At 41.5% G+C, this 16,495-nt stretch overlaps 1 protein-coding gene across 1 annotated transcript in view; it reads right to left on the bottom strand.

The window, feature by feature from the left end:
• The window catches only part of nek9 (NIMA related kinase 9), a 61,787-nt gene extending 45,534 nt beyond the window's left edge, over positions 1-16,253 (bottom strand). The window contains exons 1-5 of the mRNA XM_077240176.1: positions 15,730-16,253; positions 10,348-10,525; positions 3,899-3,954; positions 3,735-3,805; positions 1,469-1,574 (exon numbers count right to left, since the gene is read on the bottom strand). Of these exons, the coding sequence (XP_077096291.1) occupies positions 1,469-1,574; positions 3,735-3,805; positions 3,899-3,954; positions 10,348-10,525; positions 15,730-15,915 (597 nt within the window). The 5' untranslated portion in view covers positions 15,916-16,253. The remainder of the gene's footprint in view (positions 1-1,468; positions 1,575-3,734; positions 3,806-3,898; positions 3,955-10,347; positions 10,526-15,729) is intronic.
• Between the last annotated feature and the right edge of the window lie 242 nt (positions 16,254-16,495).

Genomic DNA, 16,495 nt, shown 5'->3' with positions numbered 1-16,495 from the left:
ACAATAAAAAACCCTTGAACCTTGAAATATTTGTCATTGTAAATAAATTTTAACAAATTGAACATTATTGTGAAGTGTCACACATAAAATATTGCACATTTTTACTGTTTTATTTTGATTGTTTCTATATTAGAATTATGGATTTATTTTAATTTAGCATTTTTATGACTTAATTAATATTGAACCCTAATCGTTTTTTATTTTATTTTAACCCTACACTGCAAAAACTCAAATCTAAGAAAGTTAAAAAATATATATTTCTAGAAAACATGTCTCGTTTCTTATGCTATGAAAGATAAAAAGTCTTATAAAATATGTTGCACACTACACTATAAACCTTAATCTAAGGAAATTGGTGTTCTTCAGTCTTGCCAAGTCAATTTTAGCTCATTTTGAGGCAGATTTTACCAGAAACAAGTGACAGCTATAAAGTGCAAGTTTTTGAACATGTTGTGCTATTTTTAAGAATAACATCAACCCTAAAAATGATATCTCCAAGAATCTTAATTAAGAAAGGCTGTTACACGGCAAACTATTTCCTTCTTGAAACAAGCAAGATGCATTTAAATTTAAAGTTAACTAAAATTATTAAGACGTTTTAAGAATTTTCATCTATTTCAGAATATTGTGTATCTTAAAATTTTTAAATAAGCTGAACTTAAGGTTAAATATTCTAGTTAATGGAATCTTCACTAAAATTACTTATTTAGTGCTTATAAAAAGTGAAAACTGCAGTTTCCAGCATGTTTGTCTAGTTTTAAGACCCAACAGTATTTTTAGTGACTGGATTTAAGATCAAATATTCTACTTAATGCAATTTTCACAATTTATTTATTATTCAATTCTTATAAAAAGTAAAAACTGCAGTTAAGCATTTTTGTTAAATGTTTTAATATCCAATAGCATTTATTAGTGACTGGATCTGTTTTGCTTACCCCATTTTGTTCCTCTTGGTTTTAGTTGACTAGACCTGTATTAAAGAGCTTCATGCTTGTTTCAAGGGCATGTTTTGCAGTGTGGACCGTCTGGGAAACTCTAATCAACACCTCAGGTCCAGATATTTACTTGATAGGCAGATTGATGGACATTATGATGAAATAAAGCACACAGAACTGGACCAGGGTTATAAAAACACCTGTTACATGAAATAAAATAAACTTTAACTGAAATAAAATAAAAATATAAAAAACAAACTTGAAAGTTTTTTAAACAATTTTACTTCAGCTAGTTATCAAGGCAACATTTTTAATAATAGGCCTAAATGACATAAAAAAAACCCATAAAATTGGAAAATATATGAAAATAAAGTACCTCCTTGATAGTAAAATAAGGCATTGTCCTTCACACACACATCATGATGTGAGTTATTAGAGAGCAGAGATGCTGTTCAGATCATAAACCAGCTGACCGCACCAATAACCACAATATAATAATCATATAATAACCCAGCATCATTGAGCACACTCACGGTTTCAGCCATGGAGTCCAGCGAGTCCAGCTTCTTGGCCAGCCCATAATCGCCCAGCTTGATCAGGTTCGTTTTAGTGAGGAAGATGTTCAGCGTTTTGATGTCCCTTCAAACACAAACACACACACTATTCACAGAGCTTTTAAACCCTGCTTTAAACAATATAATCAACGGATTATAATCAAAACTACGGCTTTGTGACTAAATGAATTTTAGTTTTGATTTTGGCTTCCAATGAATATGAAAACATGATAATCAATTGGAATTTGAGATTCATGCATTTAATCTAAGAGTGACAGCAGCCTAATAAACCTGCTGAGTCGTTAATGTTAATTAAAGTTAAAAAGTTAGACATCAAGTATTCGTCAATCTACTCATTATAAACAATATAACTAGAAAAATAAAAGAACGTCTGTTTTCTAATTTTGTTTTTGTTATAAGCGTATAGGGTCGCAATTCAGCTTTATTCCTCTGATACACAACGAGGACGTGACGGCTCTGAACCGGTTCAAGGAATGAAAACCAAAGACAAAAGAAATTTTAACAGGAAAATTGTAACTAGTATTTTGAAATTACTTTTGACCTCTTTGGCAGTTTTCGACATTTGTTTTTTTTAAAACTTTTTTTCTTCATCGGAATGGTACGAAACTTTGTAAAGGTTTTGGCACTTGCTGTGTGAACACAAAAATAAAAAACATGGACATGATTTCGAACAGGTTAAATGGACCTGAAAAAAATAGTCACACTTGTGCTCCTCGAGATCAACAACGAGCGCATTGGAAATGAATGAGAGTTTCCTCTAGTGGAAGCGTTCGGTACTGCAGCCGAACACACTCTCACTGAACGCTCATTTACGGAGATATCAGCTCACATGTGCAACACTACTTGTTTATATTTATGGCTTTGATTTTCTCATATATATTTTACATTAAAATTTAAAATAGTATTTTTGCACATTTTTCATGACAATAAACATAAAATTGGTACTTTAAGTTCACTTTTTAAAACTTTTTTCACTTCAGCAATAAAAAAAGTGAATAAATGGATTATAAAAACAGCGTTATGTACCATAAAATCCCCTGAAAATACAAAATATTAAATAAAAAACATTATCCTAGAAACGGGGGCGCTCAGTGTTTCCTGTCGTCTAATACTATTGGCCAAAATCACGTGTTATTAAAGATGAATTGCTGTGCACAGGCTGTATTGGCTATGACTAGACCGCATAACATCGTAACCTTGGCTCGTGTGTGTGTGTGTGTGTGTGTTCGGTTCCTTAAGAATCTCCCCACCGAACGGGGCGTCAGGAGAGGACATGTTGAAATAACTCGTTGTGGCTTTATTTATTCTGATTATTTTCACAAACAGTTGATTAGTCCACAAATAGCAGGTTATTAACCTGTAAACATACAAAGACAATGGTGTAAACGACAATATTGATAACCACATACCCAATATACCATAAATTCTGAATAATACACAAATATTAATAAATATAAATTCCAATACAGCAAGTATTTAATATTATAAACATTATAGAATAATATATTATGGAATTTAATCAACATTCAATATCATAAATATTATAACATACTTAGTGTTTAAACTGAATGACTAAAAGCATATACATTTAAACACAGAAATGCAACAGTTTCACACACACCAAATATACAACAATGTCAATGTTACGAATCGCCTAAAACCACAAAAGGTGTTCTCAATGTGTTGGCTCAAAGTGAAACATGTGAGTGTAGTTCTAAGTAGTAACACTGAGCATAGTAATCCATTATCAATGGAAAGCGATTAACTACATTACCCATCCGGCACCGCAAACAGGAAGTAAACGCTCCAAATCCAAACATTTACTTAAATATAACCAAGAATACTATAAAGCCGACAACTTTAAACATCAGTCCGCAAACAAAGTTTTATCAGCGTAACCAAAGTAACAATTAGCACCATACAGACCGCACACATCTGCCGCGTCAATACAACGGTTGTACAAGCAGACAAACAAACTTAAACTGCATCTCAATAGATATAAACATCAGCTTACCGGTGGCGCATCTCTCCTGACGAGGCAACATGCCAAAACTAGTATTAGTTACTTTTTGGGATTTCATTGATTCACGTTTCAACCCTTGACTGGCCAATCCTTCAATCAGGGAAGTTAACCTCCCACCTATTAACCTGCGTTACGTTTCTGCTAAACACCCGCGACATAGTGAACGCGACAGTGTGTGTGTGTGTGTGTGTGTGTGTTTACCTGTGGAGGACGCCGGCTTTATGAATGTGAGCCACAGCTGCGGTGATCTGATATAAGTACCACACCACCACCTGTGGACAACAGAAGCTCAGAGGTAAAGCAGCTCAGTGTGTGTAGCGTGGACTCACAAGTTCAGTGTGTCACTGTGTGTAACCTTAACTCACCTCCTCTTTGAACAGAGCTCCTTTCTGCTGGTTGATCTTGTCATAAAGGTTTCCACCTGCACACACACACACACACATTCAGACTGTGGACCGTGTGTGAGTGAGTTAGTATGTGTAAGAGTGTGAGAGTGAGAGTGTGTGAGTGAGAGTGTGTGAGTGAGAGTGTGTGAGTGAGAGTGTGAGTGTGTGAGTGAGAGTGTGTGAGTGTGAGAGTGAGTGAGACTGTGTGAGAGTGTGTGAGAGTGAGTGAGAGTGAGAGAGTGAGAGTGAGAGTGAGGGAGTGAGAGTGAGTGAGGGAGTGAGAGTGAGAGAGTGAGAGTGAGGGAGTGAGTGTGAGTGAGAGTGTGTGAGAGTGAGTGAGAGTGTGAGAGTGAGAGAGTGAGAGTGAGTGTGTGAGAGTGAGTGTGAGAGTGAGTGAGACTGTGTGAGAGTGAGAGAGTGAGAGTGAGAGAGTGAGAGTGAGAGTGAGTGTGAGTGAGAGTGTGTGAGAGAGTGAGAGTGAGTGTGTGAGAGTGAGAGTGAGAGAGTGTGTGAGAGATTTTGTGAGAGAGTGTGTGAGAGAGTGTGTGAGAGAGTGTGTGAGAGAGTGTGTGAGAGAGTGTGTGAGAGAGTGAGTGAGTGAGAGTGTGTGAGAGAGTGTGTGAGAGAGTGTGTGAGAGTGTGAGTGAGAGTGAGAGAGTGTGTGAGTGAGAGTGAGAGTGAGAGAGTGTGAGTGAGAGAGTGTGTGAGTGAGAGTGAGAGAGAGAGTGTGTGAGTGAGAGTGAGAGAGAGAGTGTGTGAGTGAGAGTGTGAGAGTGTGTGAGTGAGAGTGAGAGAGTGAGAGTGAGTGAGAGAGTGAGTGTGTGAGAGTGAGAGTGTGGGTGAGAGAGATTTTGTGAGAGAGTGTGTGAGAGAGTGAGTGAGTGAGAGTTTGAGAGAGAGTGTGTGAGTGTGTGAGAGAGTGAGTGAGTGAGAGTGTGTGAGTGAGTGTGTGAAAGTGAGAGTGAGAGAGTGTGTGAGTGAGAGTGTGGGAGTGAGAGTGAGAGAGTGTGTGAGTGAGAGTGAGAGAGGGAGAGTGTGTGAGTGAGAGTGAGAGAGAGAGAGAGTGTGTGAGTGAGAGTGAGAGAGAGTGTGTGAGTGAGAGTGAGAGAGAGTGTGTGAGTGAGATTGAGAGAGAGAGAGTGTGTGAGTGAGAGTGTGTGAGTGAGAGTGAGAGAGTGTGTGAGTGAGAGTGAGAGTGAGAAAGTGAGTGAGTGTGAGAGTGAGAAAGTGAGTGAGTGTGAGAGTGAGAGTGTGTGAGTGTGTGAGTGAGAGTGAGAGTGTGTGAATGAGAGTGAGATTGTGAGAGTGAGTGAGTGAGAGAGAGAGTGTCAGTGAGAATGTGAGAGTGTGTGAGTGAGTGAGAGTGTGTGAGTGAGAGACAGAGTGTGTGAGTGAGAGAGTGAGAGTGAGAGAGAGAGAGTGTGTGAGTGAGAGTGAGAAAGAGAGTGTGTGAGTGAGAGTAAGAGAGAGAGTGTGTGAGTGAGAGTGTGATAGTGTGTGAGTGAGAGTGAGTGAGTGTGTGAGTGAGAGTGAGAGTGTGAGAGTGTGAGAGTGAGTGAGTGTGAGAGTGAGAGTGTGTGAATGAGAGTGAGATTGTGAGAGTGAGTGAGTGAGAGAGAGAGTGTCAGTGAGAATGTGAGAGTGTGTGAGTGAGTGAGAGTGTGTGAGTGAGAGACAGAGTGTGTGAGTGAGAGAGTGAGAGTGAGAGAGAGAGAGTGTGTGAGTGAGAGTGAGAGAGAGAGTGTGTGAGTGAGAGTAAGAGAGAGAGTGTGTGAGTGAGAGTGTGAGAGTGTGTGAGTGAGTGTGTGAGTGAGAGTGAGAGTGTGAGAGTGTGAGAGTGAGTGAGTGTGAGAGTGAGAGTGTGAGAGTGTGTGAGTGAGAGTGTGTGAGTGAGAGAGAGAGTGTGAGAGTGTGTGAATGAGAGTGAGAGTGTGAGAGTGAGTGAGTGAGAGAGAGTGTCAGTGAGAGTGAGAGTGTGTGAGTGAGAGACAGAGTGTGTGAGTGAGAGAGTGAGAGTGTGAGAGAGTGAGAGAGTGTCATTGAGAGTGTGTGTGAGTGAGAGTGTGTGTGAGTGAGAGTGTGTGTGAGTGAGAGTGTGTGAGTGAGAGTGTGAGTGTGAGAGAGAGTGTGTGAGTGAGAGTGTTTGAGAGTTGAGTGAGAGTGTGAGAGAGAGTGTGTGTGAGAGAGTGTGTGAGTGAGAGTGTGTGAGTGAGAGTGTGTGAGTGAGAGTGTGTGAGTGAGAGTGTGTGAGTGAGAGAGAGTGAGAGTGTGTGAGTGAGAGAGAGTGTGTGAGTGAGAGAGAGTGAGAGTGTGTGATTGAGAGTGAGAGTGTTAGAGTGAGAGTGTGAGAGTGAGCGTGTGAGAGTGAGAGTGTGAGAGTGAGAGTGTGAGAGTGAGAGTGTGTGAGTGAGAGTGTGTGAGTGAGAGTGTGTGAGTGAGAGTGTGTGAGTGAGAGTGAGAGTGTGTGAGTGAGAGTGAGAGTGTGTGAGTGAGAGTGTGTGAGTGAGAGTGTGTGAGTGAGTGAGAGAGAGTGAGAGTGTGAGAGAGAGTGTGTGAGTGAGAGTGTGTGAGTGAGAGTGAGAGTGTGAGAGAGTGAGAGTGTAAGAGAGAGTGTGTGAGTGAGAGTAAGCGTGTGAGAGTGTGTGAGTGAGAGTGAGTGAGTGTGTGAGTGAGAGTGTGAGAGTGTGAGAGTGAGTGAGTGTGAGAGTGAGAGTGTGTGAATGAGAGTGAGATTGTGAGAGTGAGTGAGTGAGAGAGTGTCAGTGAGAATGTGAGAGTGTGTGAGTGAGTGAGAGTGTGTGAGTGAGAGACAGAGTGTGTGAGTGAGAGAGTGAGAGTGAGAGAGAGAGAGTGTGTGAGTGAGAGTGTGTGAGTGAGAGTGAGAGAGAGAGTGTGTGAGTGAGAGTAAGAGAGAGAGTGTGTGAGTGAGAGTGTGAGAGTGTGTGAGTGAGAGTGAGTGAGTGTGTGAGTGAGAGTGAGAGTGTGAGAGTGAGTGAGTCTGAGAGTGAGAATGTGAGAGTGTGTGAGTGAGAGTGTGTGAGTGAGAGTGTGAGAGTGTGTGAATGAGAGTGAGAGTGTGAGAGTGAGTGAGTGAGAGAGAGTGTCAGTGAGAGTGAGAGTGTGTGAGTGAGAGACAGAGTGTGTGAGTGAGAGAGTGAGAGTGTGAGAGAGTGAGAGAGTGTCATTGAGAGTGTGTGTGAGTGAGAGTGTGTGTGAGTGAGAGTGTGTGAGTGAGAGTGTGTGAGTGAGAGTGTGAGAGTGTGAGTGTGAGAGAGAGTGTGTGAGTGAGAGTGAGAGTGTTTGAGAGTTGAGTGAGAGTGTGAGAGAGAGTGTGTGTGAGAGAGTGTGTGAGTGAGAGTGTGTGAGTGAGAGTGTGAGAGTGAGAGTGTGTGAGTGAGAGTGTGTGAGTGAGAGTGTGTGAGTGAGAGAGAGTGAGAGTGTGTGAGAGAGAGTGTGTGAGTGAGAGAGAGTGAGAGTGAGAGTGTGTGATTGAGAGTGTTAGAGTGAGAGTGTGAGAGTGAGCGTGTGAGAGTGAGAGTGTGAGAGTGAGAATGTGTGAGTGAGAGTGTGTGAGTGAGAGTGTGTGAGTGAGAGTGTGTGAGTGAGAGTGTGTGAGTGAGAGTGTGTGAGTGAGAGTGAGAGTGTGTGAGTGAGAGTGAGAGTGTGTGAGTGAGAGAGAGTGAGAGTGTGAGAGAGAGTGAGAGTGTGAGAGAGAGTGTGTGAGTGAGAGTGAGAGTGTGAGAGAGTGAGAGTGTAAGAGAGAGTGTGTGAGAGTGAGAGTAAGCGTGTGAGAGTGTGTGAGTGAGAGTGAGAGTGGCCCTCATTTATCATTCTTGCGTAGAAACGGGCGTATATGTTGGCGTAAGATTATGCTTACACTTCTCTCACCGCCTGATTTATGAAGCTGTGCGTACCTTTGAAATCCAGGTGTACGCAATACCTGCCCTTGATAAATGCCGTGGCTGAAAACGATCGTCATTAGAATAACACGCCCCTATATATTCAAGTATCCGCTTCCCCCACGCCCTCATTTTACGCCATGGACACACGGAAGACGGCAAAGAGGAGACACTTCTCTGGAGATCGAGACCATCACCATCATGAACAATTATTATTAAATCAAACAACAATATTGTTGATGATAAATTCAAAGTTAAATTTTTTTTTTTTCAAAACGCTATAAATCCATCCATTTTTTGTCTAAAAAAACAACAACAAAAACAACAAGAAGAGAACATGCAACATATAATCAGGGACTCATACTATAAATTAATATAAATTCAATAAGTGCAACTGCATGAAATAAATAAAAGCCAAACAAAATATATAGTAAAATAAATTAAATAGTAAAAAAATATATATATATTTCCAATGTCACGTTCCAACATTGTCCACTACATAAAACAAATAATTTAAAAATAACACACAAATACAGTCCTTAAATACAACAATGTTAAAAATACATTCAAATCATTTAGTAACACATTTAGGCTAATAGTAATTCGTGCCGAACTTGAAAAAAGTAATGATAACAGTATTCAGGCCTGCTATTAGGCTACGTGTTGTAGCCATTAACTAAGTGCATTTAGTTTCATATTTGTTAAAAAAATAATAATGTTATTTTTTCCCCATCTATGTTGATTATGAAAAGTGAACATAGGCTAAGATAGGATATGCGCAATATATCGTGACATGCTCAGACATGATTTTGGCCACTTAATTAAGTTTTGTTTTGTAGAAAGCCTTTCTTTAAAGTGAATTTCGTTTGGTATAAATTGTATCTTAATTTTAATATTTTTTTCATCAACCAATTGCCTGGATTTAATAAGAAGCAAATAGCAGACAATATAATCATGAGTCATGTCCCTTGAATTGCACGTGAACTGGAGCGCATCTCATCACAAATTAACCGAAACTCAGTATATGCCTCACAGACATGAGAAATATATCTGTAAAGAAAGCTTGAAATGTCTTTAAACGAAACAATTATAAACGAAAAGAAATAGGCTACTCTCTCTATAGGCGCGTTCACTACGGAGATGGTGATCATCAATTTCATCTTTGCAGACACAACACTAGTTTATTTATAGAAATAAAATACAAATTTATTTTTAAAAATGGCGTTTATCGCGTTTTTGAAAAGAGTTCCTCATATATTTTAGTTTGTCAGTGCGTTTTGTGGTGTTAGGAATTGTTTTTCTGCGCATTTCCGCACTAACTCAAAACGTGCGTACATGTACACCACCTCCTGACCTGGCGTAGGATTTGAGCGTGCCGTACGCCAACGTCCATATTGATAAATATCAAAGTCACCGTGGTTTTGGGTGTACGCCAGGTGTACGCTGGAAATTTGGTGTACGCACTTTTGATAAATGAGGGACAGTGTGAGAGTGAGTGAGTGAGAGAGAGAGAGTGTCAGTGAGAGTGTGAGAGTGTGTGAGTGAGAGTGAGTGTGTGAGTGAGTGAGAGTGAGTGTGTGAGTGAGAGTGAGAGAGTGTGTCAGTGTGTGAGAGAGTGAGAGTGTGTCAGTGTGTGAGAGAGTGAGAGTGTGTGAGAGAGTGAGTGAGAGTTGTGTGAGTGAGAGTGTGTGAGTGAGAGAGAGTGAGTGTGTGAGTGAGTGTGAGAGAGTGTGTGTATGTGAGTAAGAGTGAGTGTGTGAGTGAGAGTGAGAGAGTGTGTCAGTGTGTGAGAGAGTGAGAGTGTGTCAGTGTGTGAGAGAGTGAGAGTGTGTGTGAGTGAGAGTGTGTGAGAGTGTGAGAGAGAGTGTCAGTGAGAGTGTCAATGAGAGTGTGTGAGTGAGAGTGTGAGAGTGTGTCAGTGTGTGTGAGAGAGTGAGAGTGTGTGAGAGAGTGAGAGAGTGAGTGAGAGTGTTTGAGAGTGTGAGAGAGAGTGAGAGTGTGTGTGAGAGTGTGAGAGAGAGTGAGAGTGTTTGAGAGTGTGAGAGTGTGAGAGAGAATGAGAGTGTGTGAGAGAGAGTGTGTGAGAGTGTGTGAGTGAGAGAGAGTGAGAGTGTGTGAGTGAGAGAGAGTGAGAGTGTGTGAGTGTGAGAGAGTGTGTGAGTGAGAGTGAGAGTGTGTGTGAGAGTGTGAGAGAGAGTGAGGGTGTTTGAGAGTGTGAGAGCGTGAGAGAGAGTGAGAGTGTGTGAGAGAGTGTGTGAGAGTGTGTGAGTGAGAGAGAGTGAGAGTGTGTGAGAGAGAGTGAGAGTGTGTGAGTGAGAGTGTGTGAGTTAGAGAGAGTGAGAGTGTGTGTGTGAGAGTGTGAGAGAGAGTGTGAGAGAGAGTGAGAGTGTGTGAGAGAGAGTGTGTGAGAGTGTGTGAGTGAGAGAGAGTGAGAGTGTGTGAGAGAGAGTGAGAGTGTGTGTGTGTGAGAGAGTGAGTGTGTGTGTGTGAGAGAGTGAGTGAGTGAGTGTGTGTGTGAGAGTGTGTTACCGTTGCAGTACTCAAGCTCGATCAGCAGTGTGTTCTTGTCCATGAAGTGGTTGAAGTAAGCGATGATGTTGTTGTGCTGAAGGATGGAGAGGATGCTGATCTCGTTCATCACGTCTCTGCGCTTCTTATCCGAGAGACAGTTCAGGTCGATCTCCTTCCACACCACCAGAGAGTTATCCTGCACAGAACCAGAGAGTTATCCTGCGCGGAACCAGAGAGTTATCCTGCGCGGAACCAGAGAGTTATCCTGCGCGGAACCAGAGAGTTATCCTGCGCGGAACCAGAGAGTTACCCTGCGCGGAACCAGAGAGTTACCCTGCGCGGAACCAGAGAGTTGTCCTGCGCGGAACCAGAGAGTTACACTGAGGACCAGAGAGTTATCCTGCGCAGAACCAGAGAGTTATCCTGCGCGGAACCAGAGAGTTATCCTGCGCGGAACCAGAGAGTTATCCTGCGCGGAACCAGAGAGTTATCCTGCGCGGAACCAGAGAGTTATCCTGCGCGGAACCAGAGAGTTATCCTGCGCGGAACCAGAGAGTTATCCTGCGCGGAACCAGAGAGTTACCCTGCGCGGAACCAGAGAGTTACCCTGCGCGGAACCAGAGAGTTACCCTGCGCGGAACCAGAGAGTTATCCTGCGCGGAACCAGAGAGTTATCCTGCGCGGAACCAGAGAGTTATCCTGCGCGGAACCAGAGAGTTATCCTGCGCGGAACCAGAGAGTTACCCTGCGCGGAACCAGAGAGTTACCCTGCGCGGAACCAGAGAGTTACCCTGCGCGGAACCAGAGAGTTATCCTGCGCGGAACCAGAGAGTTACCCTGCGCGGAATCAGAGAGTTATCCTGCGCGGAACCAGAGAGTTATCCTTCGCGGAACGAGAGAGTTACCCTGCGCGGAACCAGAGAGTTATCCTGCGCGGAACCAGAGAGTTACCCTGCGCGGAACCAGAGAGTTACCCTGCGCGGAACCAGAGAGTTATCCTGCGCGGAACCAGAGAGTTACACTGAGAACCAGAGAGTTATCCTGCGCAGAACCAGAGAGTTATCCTGCGCGGAACCAGAGAGTTACCCTGCGCGGAACCAGAGAGTTATCCTGCGCGGAACCAGAGAGTTATCCTGCGCGGAACCAGAGAGTTATCCTGCGCGGAACCAGAGAGTTACCCTGCGCGGAACCAGAGAGTTATCCTGCGCGGAACCAGAGAGTTATCCTGCGCGGAACCAGAGAGTTATCCTGCGCAGAACCAGAGAGTTATCCTGCGCGGAACCAGAGAGTTACCCTGCGCGGAACCAGAGAGTTACCCTGCGCGGAACCAGAGAGTTATCCTGCGCGGAACCAGAGAGTTATCCTGCGCGGAACCAGAGAGTTATCCTGCGCGGAACCAGAGAGTTATCCTGCGCGGAACCAGAGAGTTACCCTGCGCGGAACCAGCCAAACCATCAGGCAGTGACCCCAGACTGAATGGCTCTGCTCTGGTCTTAATCAGCCTCAAATACACATTTATAGAAGTTGGAAATAAAACAAAGACTAGTAGTACAAGAAAATAATATTTCAGTCTATTAAGTTTACTCATATTTTTTTCTAAAAATGAACATTATTTCAAATAAAATACACCCATTTAAGAAATAATCAGTATCGGTATTGTTAAAATACAAAAAAAAGTAACAGTGTCATTAAAATGCAACAAAAGTACCGGTATCTTCAAAAAGCATAGACATCGTCAAAATGCAAAAAAATATAGATGTTGTTAAAATGCAACAAAAGTATCGGTAAAATGCAACAAAAGTATATTTAAAATGCGACAAAAGTATAGATATCTGTAAATTGCAACGAAAGTATCGGTATCGGCCGATATTTGGCATTTTTGAAAAATCGGCATCTGCTGATAAGTTTTTCTGATTGGCCGTTGTGTTGGAAGCGGTACTTTTGTTTATACGGCGCTCCAGTCTTTTATTTTGACGGGCGGCGCTGAGAACACCAGCGCCTGATCACACAGCACTCAACATAGTGTGTAATGTTGCTGTTTGAGCATAAACAACATCTGCAAAGTTACAGCGCTCAAAGTTCAAAGCAAAGGGAGATATTTGCTTTTAAAGAAATCAATTTCTAAGGACTACATCAAACGGCCGGTAGGGACGACACCACATTCCTCCAGGGTTGCTGACGTCACTAACCCCAATATTTACAAACCCCTCCTCCTAGAATACGAAGTAAGGGCGAGGCCATTTTATATTGCGTTGGAGAAGAGTTGTGGTATACTAGGCTGTTGTTGCCGCAATGCCGTCGAAACGCTGTTATTTTCATCCGGATTGTTCAGCCTTCCTAGGGTCGGGGAGTTAGGGATCAATGGTTAAAATTTATTTTTAACAAGGTCCCTTATAAATATTACCCAAATCTCGCTCTCTGTGCTGCACATGTTATGGAGGAAAGCTTTCACAATCTTGGCGAGTTCTCCGTCAGATATTTGGCTAAGTAACGGTGGCATACAGTCAGTAACGACGACTATAGATCCGCAGTCTTTACTAAAAAAAAACTCCCTTTGAGGACTGTAGTATTTAATTTGTTAGAACAATTATATGAAATTCTTGTTTATGAATATGAAGCTTATTTTTTGTAATACTATAATAATTAGTACAATTTAATTACAGCGTATCTAAAAAGAAATGAGACAGAAACAACAACAAAAACAAACCTTTCTGAAACGTTGTTTAACAGCCGTTCTTGAACAGGTTCTGCTCGATTGACGCCATTGTTTATAATACACCTAAGCACAAACTAGGCTACCGGTAAAGGTACGGGGCGTGACGTTTCCGAAAAACGTGCACTAGCCTGATAGCGAATCACAACACACTGGGCCAGCTAACCAATCTGAGCCCATTGCTTAGTTTTGAGGGACTGGCTTCATAGAACCATCAGACCGTTTTTACAAGGAGGGACAGAGCTGTGTAGAATAAAGGTAAAATATTGAAAAATAATGCTATTTTTAAAAAACGAAGCATGAACACGTTACAGTGCACCCCACAAACACAATCAAGCCTTCGAAAAAATTTGTTTTACCACCCCTTTAAACACGCCTCTGAATATCTAATAAACATTTGCCCACTGTGTCATTATTCATATCTTTTTCACTATGTGCTGTATGTAAAATTAGCGTTACCTTGTCTTTTATTTGAAAAAATATGATTACCAGTACGCACGAAATGACCAGATTACTGAGTGCCCTGTTACAGTGTTTACTTCCTTTTTATTCACATATTCATATATTTTTAAACTAGCCTATTACTTTATTCGTGAAAAATGTTGTAATAGGATTGCAGATTCAAGAAGTTGCCATCTAAAGAATAAGCATGTTTATTTGAAGGATTTATTTTTTCTAATTTATTTTTAATGTATAAAACCTTGATTAATATATATATATATATATATATATATACAGGTCCTTCTCAAAAATTCAGCATATTGTGATAAAGTTCATTATTTTCCATAATCTAATGATAAAAATTAAACTTTCATATATTTTAGATTCATTGCACACCAACTGAAATATTTCAGGTCTTTTATTGTTTTAATACTGATGATTTTGGCATACAGCTCATGAAAACCCAAAATTCCTATCTCAAAAAATTAGCATATCATGAAAAGGGTCTCTAAACGAGCTATTAACCTAATCATCTGAATCAACTAATTAACTCTAAACACCTGCAAAAGATTCCTGAGGCTTTTAAAAACTCCCAGCCTGTTTCATTACTCAAAACCGCAATCATGGGTAAGACTGCCGACCTGACTGCTGTCCTGAAGGCCATCATTGACACCCTCAAGCAAGAGGGTAAGACACACAAAGAAATTTCTGAACAAATAGGCTGTTCCCAGAGTGCTGTATCAAGGCACCTCAGTGGGAAGTCTGTGGGAAGGAAAAAGTGTGGCAAAAAACGCTGCACAATGAGAAGAGATGACCGGACCCTGAGGAAGATTGTGGAGAAGGACCGATTCCAGACCTTGGGGGACCTGCGGAAGCAGTGGACTGAGTCTGGAGTAGAGACATCCAGAGCCACCGTGCACAGGCGTGTGCAGGAAATGGGCTACAGGTGCCGCATTCCCCAGGTCAAGCCACTTTTGAACCAGAAACAGCGGCAGAAGTGCCTGACCTGGGCTACAGAGAAGCAGCACTGGACTGTTGCTCAGTTTTGCATGTCATTCGGAAATCAAGGTGCCAGAGTCTGGAGGAAGACTGGGGAGAAGGAAATGCCAAAATGCCTGAAGTCCAGTGTCAAGTTCCCACAGTCAGTGATGGTCTGGGGTGCCATGTCAGCCGCTGGTGTTGGTCCACTGTGTTTTATCAAGGGCAGGGCCAATGCAGTTAGCTATCAGGAGATTTTGGAGCACTTCATGCTTCCGTCTGCTGAAAAGCTTTATGGAGATGAAGATTTCATTTTTCAGCACGACCTGGCACCTGCTCACAGTGCCAAAACCACTGGTAAATGGTTTACTGACCATGGTATTACTGTGCTCAATTGGCCTGCCAACTCTCCTGACCTGAACCCCATAGAGAAACTGTGGGATATTGTGAAGAGAAAGTTGAGAGACGCAAGACCCAACACTCTGGATGAGCTTAAGGCCGCTATCGAAGCATCCTGGGCCTCCATAACACCTCAGCAGTGCCACAGGCTGATCGCCTCCATGCCACGCCGCATTGAAGCAGTCATTTCTGCAAAAGGAGTCCCGACCAAGTATTGAGTGCATAACTGATTTTTTTTTGTATTAAAAACACTTATTTTATTGGTCGGATGAAATATGCTAATTTTTTGAGGTTTTCATGAGCTGTATGCCAAAATCATCAGTATTAAAACAATAAAAGACCTGAAATATTTCAGTTGGTGTGCAATGAATCTAAAATATATGAAAGTTTAATTTTTATCATTAGATTATATAAAATAATGAACTTTATCACAATTTGCTAATTTTTAGAGAAGGACCTGTATATATATATATATACAAATATACAATATATAAAATATATAAAATGCAACAAAAGTATCTGTATCGTTAAAATACAACAAAAGTATAAATATCGGTAAAATACAACAAAAGTATCTGTATCTTTAAAATACAACAAAAGTATAGTATCCTTAAAATACAACAAAAGTAGGCTATCTGTATCGTTAAAATGCAAAAAAAGTATCAGTATCATTAAAATTTAAGCAAAAAAGTATCAGTATTGTATCATCTTAAAAAAGTTTGTTATGGCCAATCCCTCAGCTACAGAGTGGGCGTGGCTGGAATTCCCAAACCGGAGCAGAATTGAGTGACGTGAGCTCTTAATTGCTGCGGAATCGAAGCAGATGATAGATATTAATACATATATATATCATATAGAGAGCTGCTGACCTCAGTGCGCCTGTAGAGAGTCGCTTCCCCAAAGGCGCCCTTTCCCAGCACTCGAATGGGGATGTAATGCAGTTTCTCCTCTTCTCCAGCGAAAGCTCCAGATGTTGTCGATCTTCCATTGACAGATTCACAGCCAGTCTCTGAGTTTAAAGAGGCGTAATGCCTCTCATACTCCTCCAGAGACATCTTACACACACACACTCACAGTAACGCGTGTTTAATCTGGGCCTGCTTCAGTTCACCTCACAGATTCACTCAAATCACACACATCTGCACTGCTAAACTCGCGCAAAACACACACACTCTTCGTCTTTACATTAGATTAAACTACTTTCCTCGTACCCCGTTTCTACTTTCCCTAAGTGAACTAAGACGAAGTTGCTGTTCGGAGTCATTTCCGATAGGGAATCGATTCATTTAGTTTGTTTTGAACAATCACGTATATTATATAAAAAGAATCGAATGAATCTTTGAGAGTCGACACAGGATGGAAACAACAAGCGACGCAAAAACCGGAAGTGGCTGGAATTCACGCTACACACGGGCTTTTATTTCAAAATAGAGCGCCAGCGTAAAATCAATAGATTTTTTTATTGTAACAAATGTAATAAATATTAAGTGAAATATTTCGATAAATAATAATAAAATAAGGTAATAAATTAGGTTAAAAAATAATAAAATAAAATTCGACAGAATGTTGGCTTCACAAACTTTTCAAGAAAAGTTTTCTTCAACATCCATGTGTTGTGGTTGTGATCTCATGAAT

The sequence above is a fragment of the Siphateles boraxobius genome, unplaced genomic scaffold, assembly GCF_051911475.1.
Source record: "Siphateles boraxobius isolate OS27281-9 unplaced genomic scaffold, OSU_SipBor_1 22, whole genome shotgun sequence".
Classification (NCBI taxonomy): Eukaryota; Metazoa; Chordata; class Actinopteri; order Cypriniformes; family Leuciscidae; genus Siphateles; species Siphateles boraxobius.
Note: the sequence above shows the minus strand (reverse complement) of the source record. Positions and strands in the feature narration are given on the sequence as shown.